Genomic DNA, 5390 nt, shown 5'->3' on the forward strand with positions numbered 1-5390 from the left:
TTTACTCTTCATCTAGATTCACCAGTTACTAACATTTTGCCACGTTTGCAGAAAACGTATTTCTTTACCCCTATTTTAGTATGTGATGTGTCCTCATATCAAAGATATTCTTTACACAACCACAGCACAATTATTAGAATCAGAAAAATTGACCTTGACACAATCCATGTTTGGTATATATTCATATTTTGCCAATTGTCCCTATAATGCCCTACAAAGCCAGTACATTTCTTATCCACTTTTGCAAAGCATTATTTATTCCAGATGAATAACAGTAAGGGGCTTCTGTGATACTTGTTTTTATCCCAGGTTATTAGTAAATGAGTGTTTGCATTTCATAGCAAAGAACCATATTCAGATGATCTATTACATGTTTCAGCACTTTAGTATACCTGGCATTGTGACACTGTTATAAACAGATCAGAATTACTGAAATAAAATAATCTGCTTTAGGCAAGCATTGTTTTTGTCTTTGATACTTCAAACTTTTTATCCAAAATGAATTCAAAAAATTTATCAACAGATATTATTTGTCACCTCAAGGATTAGCAGACTTTTTCTATTTTTTACTTTAACCAAAATTAACATCACCAAAAAGGGGGCAAACAAAAATCATGTCCCTCTGCATGTGATACCTTGAGAGGGAGACAGTGTCTGTTTTGTCCTGTTTTAGCCAAAAATGTATAACCTCAATCCAGTCGTGACAAAACATTAGACAAACCAAATGGAGGGAAATTCTATATTATTACTAGCCTTTATTTTTCAGAAATGACAATGTCCTTAAAGACAAAGGCCAAGGAACTGCTCCAGATTTAAAAAGACTAAAGTGACAGGAAGTAAAATGCAACGTGTGATCCTAGATGGATCTTGTCCCTGGTGGGGAAAAGTGACTTATAAAGGACATTATTGGGGCAGCTGACAAAATTGGAATTTGTACTGTAGATATGCAGTCCCCAACCCCTGGACTGCAGACTGGTACCAGTCCATGGCCTGTTAGGGACTGGGCCACAGAGCTCTGCACCCCCCACCTTCCTCTCCGATCCCTGGAAAAATTGGCTTCCCTGAAACTTAGAAACTGGAGGGGAGGGGGTGCATAGCAGGAGGTGAGCAGTGGGACAGCAAGCTAAGCCTCATAAGCCTCATCTGTATTCACAGCCACTCCCCATCACTGGCATCACCACCTGAGCTTACCCCACCCCACCCCACCATCACCCCCCTGGTCTGTGGAAAAATTGTCTCCCATGAAACTGGTTCCTGGTGCCAAAAAGGTTGGGGACCACTGCTGTAGATAATACAAAGTAATGTATCAATGCTTAATTGTCTTTATAATGCAGTAACTATAATGTTCTACAACAGAATATGCTTGTTCTTAGGAAATACACACTCATATATTAAGGGATTTTTAGTATGCAGACTACTCTCAGAGGGTTAAGAAAATAAGAGAGAGAGAGAGAGAGTGTGTGTGTGTGTGTGTGTGTGTGTGTGTTTGGAGAGAGGAAAAAATGATAAAGTAAAAGCTAAGGTTACTAAAAAGTTACTAAATGGTGAATCTGGGAAGAATACACAGAAGTTCCTGGTGCTATTTTTTGCATTTTTTCTATAAATTTGAAGTTTTCACTACCAATTTTTTGTCTTAATTTGATATTGAATGTCTAAGAGCAAATGTATTTTCTTCATTATGAATCAGTAAGTCCTCCTTTACCCTGACCGAGAAAGTCAGTTGGGGCTTCTAAGAAACCTGACTGTAAAACAAAGTAGCAAAATACAGATCTAAGAGCAGAATGATATTTAACAGTGTTGTTTTGTGGAACAAGTTCTCAAAAGTTGGTTGAATAAGTACTTTTTTCTTGTTTTTACTTAGATATTTTATGACCTGGTCAGACAGATAAATAGAAAAACACCAGTGGAAAAGAAGAAGCCTAAAAAGAAATCATGTCTGCTGCTCTAGGCCCGTAGTCAGCAGCAGCTCTGAGCCAGGTAAGATGCTAAAGGCAGAACAAATGCCTTTCTCATCCTCTTATTTTGGGTTTTTCCAAACTTTAACCACTTCCTATTTCACCTATTGCAGTCTTTCTAAGTATCTGTAACTTGTAAATGTGATAAATAACTTGTAGATACATTAATCTGTTGGATAACTTGCCATCTTCCCATGAGATTCGAAGCTCTGAGGGCAAGAACCAAGTCTGCTTTGCTCACCCCTGAGGCCCCAGTGCCTTCTAAAGAATGGGTATTCAAATAATACTGGTTGAATGAACAGAATGCCTTCCTAGATGACTCCCAAATTCATCCTGAATTGAAGTGAAACTGGTTCCTCTGAAACAGAAAGACATAAGGGCACATTTGATGAATTATCTCAAGGTGAACACTCCAGTATGTATCAACAGTAGTCACTCCTCCCCAAATGTAACCCCTGCCCTGATTTCTAACACCATAGATTAGTTTTGCCTGTCTTTGAACTTTACATAAACAAAAACATATAAAGTATTATTTTACTTCTTTCACTCAAAAGTATTTTTTTCAGAATTATGCATGTTGCGTGTAGCAAGTGTTCATTTTTATTATATGACTACACTAGCAATATATTTATATATTTTATTGCTAGACATTTGGGTTCTTTTGGATAATTAGTATGAATAATTCTATGCACATTCTCATATATGTCTTTGTGCACATGAGCATGCATTTCTGTTGGATATATGTCTAGGACTAGAATGACTGTATCATATACATATGGACAACTTTAGTAGATACAGCAAAAAGTTTTTCATAGTGGTCATATATGAGTTCCATATCCCCCTCAAAATTGGTATTGTCAACCTTTAACTTGAGCCATTGGGGTCGATGTGTGGTTGTGTATCATTGTAGTTTTGGTAGTTGTTTCTTCTCAGGTATGGGTCAACTTCTTTCATAGAAACATTTCATCTGTAGGCTTCTAAGTATTAAATAGTAGTTGACTTTAAGTACCACTTAAGTTTTCATTAAGTGGCCCCATTGGAGAGAAATTAGTGGCAGCATTTAAGCTGCCTATCAAGTGAAAGACCAGGCCCTGTGGGGACTGTTTGTTTGTTTTTCTTTAATTAGGTATTTAAATCCCCTGAACAGTTTCTACTTCATCAACTCCATAAATAATATCATAAAAGAATATTTTTATGGAGTGGATTTATGACACAATTTGATGCTAATTATATGAATATTACTAAACTCAGTCCAGTTAGAGGAAAGTAAACTGTTCCCACTTGGGAGTTGGTTACACTGACTCTTATTTAAGTCTCTTGGGACCATTTAGTAGATTATTCCTTGCAGAGCTCTAAATTAACTAATTTGTGCTTCCTTAGAGATATGAATGAGTATCTCTTCAGGGAAACAACTGAGTAATTATACCCCCTTTTTTAAAGGAAAAATGGGCAGAAAGAAGAAAAGAGTATCGGGATTGTCTCTGATAGTCAGATTTAGGAAAGACAGCTTCTGACCAAATGGTCGCTTTAGGCCTACGGTTCCCAACCCCCAGGCCTCAGACCAGTACCAGTCTGTGCGTGGCCCGTTAGGAACTGGGAAGCATTGCCACCTGATCTGTGATATCCCCACACCCTGCCCACCAGCCCCATCTGGTTCCTGGCACCAAAAAGGTTGGGAAACCACTCCTTTAGGCCTTTAGTGAAATCTTGATTCAATAACTTTGAATCATCGGTTCCCTGAAAGTGATTATTGTTAAGACTACCGGTGTTTGTGTTTGTTTAGGTAAGGGTGGAAAGGTAGGGAAAATGAGAACTCTCATAGTTGACTGCCTCATGGACACCATTACCTTGGCTGGCCCTAGTTTAATTTCCTATTCTCTTGGCTTATGTTTAAAGAAAAAGGTGCCACCTCCTGGCCTGTGATTTTAAAATTCATACACACCCAGCAATGTGACAATGTATTATGAGTTTTACCTTAGAGGAGATAAATCTTGGCCTAGATCTAGAAAATAAGACTTTCATCCTGGTTGCATAAATTCTTAGACCCTGATATGTAATTCAGCTTACAATATACTTAATAAGTCACCTGAGATCTCTGTGGATGTTTGATAATACCAAGTAATAGATGACTTGGCAATCAGACTACTTCGCAGTTCATTTTATTGTGATTATAGACTTGAAACGCCATGTTGTTCCTGTACTTTTAAAAGTACTGAGATACAGGGTAGATTTAAATAGTAATTACAAACATTTAAGTAAGAGTACATGAACCTTCCAGGCAACCGATCTAGTCTATAGCCTTTAGGCAAAATTGCATTGAAACATGTTAATCTCTTTTTTATACATCCCATATTTAAAGATCTCTGAGAGAAATTCATCATCAGGAATTCTTCCTTTAACCTAATTCTCTCTTCTGTTGACATTAAGACTAACTGTGATTCTTCTGCCCTTGAATGCGGGGATCAGTTCTTTCTGTCTCATCCCTTGCCTTAATCTGTAGTAGAAGTGATAATCCTAATATATAGAATCATAAAATGGTTGAATAAAGAATGTCCCATGGAAAGTTTATGTAGGCAAGTATCGTTTCTTTGGTAGAAAAGGAAGGTTTAAAAATAAGATGATAATGGGATAGGAATGAAATATCACTGTTCTCCTCTTTATATCAGTCGTCAGATATAATGTGAAACATTAAGTATAATAAAACTGAGGTATAGCTAAGTTGATCAATTATAGACTTCCCACCTGTGAACTCAGTCTTCTATCTTTGATTATTTGTTAAGTATTTTTAAAGGGAATTTAAAATAGCCCTGTTACCATAGCTGTTTGTTATAATTTAGTTCTCTAATGATGATCAGCCAAAATCATTGTTTCTTTCTATATTATTGAATGTCTGCTTGTTTACTACCATCTTCTGACATCAAGAGATTAACCGTATGTATATGTATATCCATATCTATTCAATGTTCTAGATTACAGGAATGAAGAACTGTTGCCTAATTGGAAAGTGCCAGCATTCCAGACTTCAAAAAATAAATCTGAAGAGGCTTCTCCTGTTTTATATATTATGTGAAGAATTTAGATCTTATATTGGTTTGCACAAGTTCCCTGGAGAAAAAAAAATTGCTCTGTGTATATCTCTTGGAAAATAAGACAATAGTATTTCTCCTTTGCAATAGCAATTATAACAGATGTGAAAATAAATACTTGACTCTAATATGATTATACAAAAGAGCATGGATGCATTTCAAATGTTAGATATTGCTACTATAATCAAAATGATTTCATATTGACCTTTTTATCATGATTCCTCCCTGTCAAGCACTAAAAAAGTTGAACCATTATACTTTATATCTGTAATGATATAGATTATGGAATTTCCCCTCAAACTCATTGCAGCAGATAACTTTTTTGAGTCATTGACTTCATTTTATATTT

At 36.2% G+C, this 5390-nt stretch overlaps 1 protein-coding gene across 1 annotated transcript in view; it reads left to right on the plus strand.

The window, feature by feature from the left end:
• The window catches only part of RAP1A (RAP1A, member of RAS oncogene family), a 15137-nt gene extending 9747 nt beyond the window's left edge, over positions 1-5390 (plus strand). The window contains exons 4-5 of the mRNA XM_012659028.1: positions 1862-1977; positions 4925-5390. Of these exons, the coding sequence (XP_012514482.1) occupies positions 1862-1948 (87 nt within the window). The 3' untranslated portion in view covers positions 1949-1977; positions 4925-5390. The remainder of the gene's footprint in view (positions 1-1861; positions 1978-4924) is intronic.

Source organism: Propithecus coquereli, unplaced genomic scaffold (genome assembly GCF_000956105.1).
Source record: "Propithecus coquereli isolate 6110/MARCELLA unplaced genomic scaffold, Pcoq_1.0 Scaffold595, whole genome shotgun sequence".
Lineage (NCBI taxonomy): Eukaryota > Metazoa > Chordata > Mammalia > Primates > Indriidae > Propithecus > Propithecus coquereli.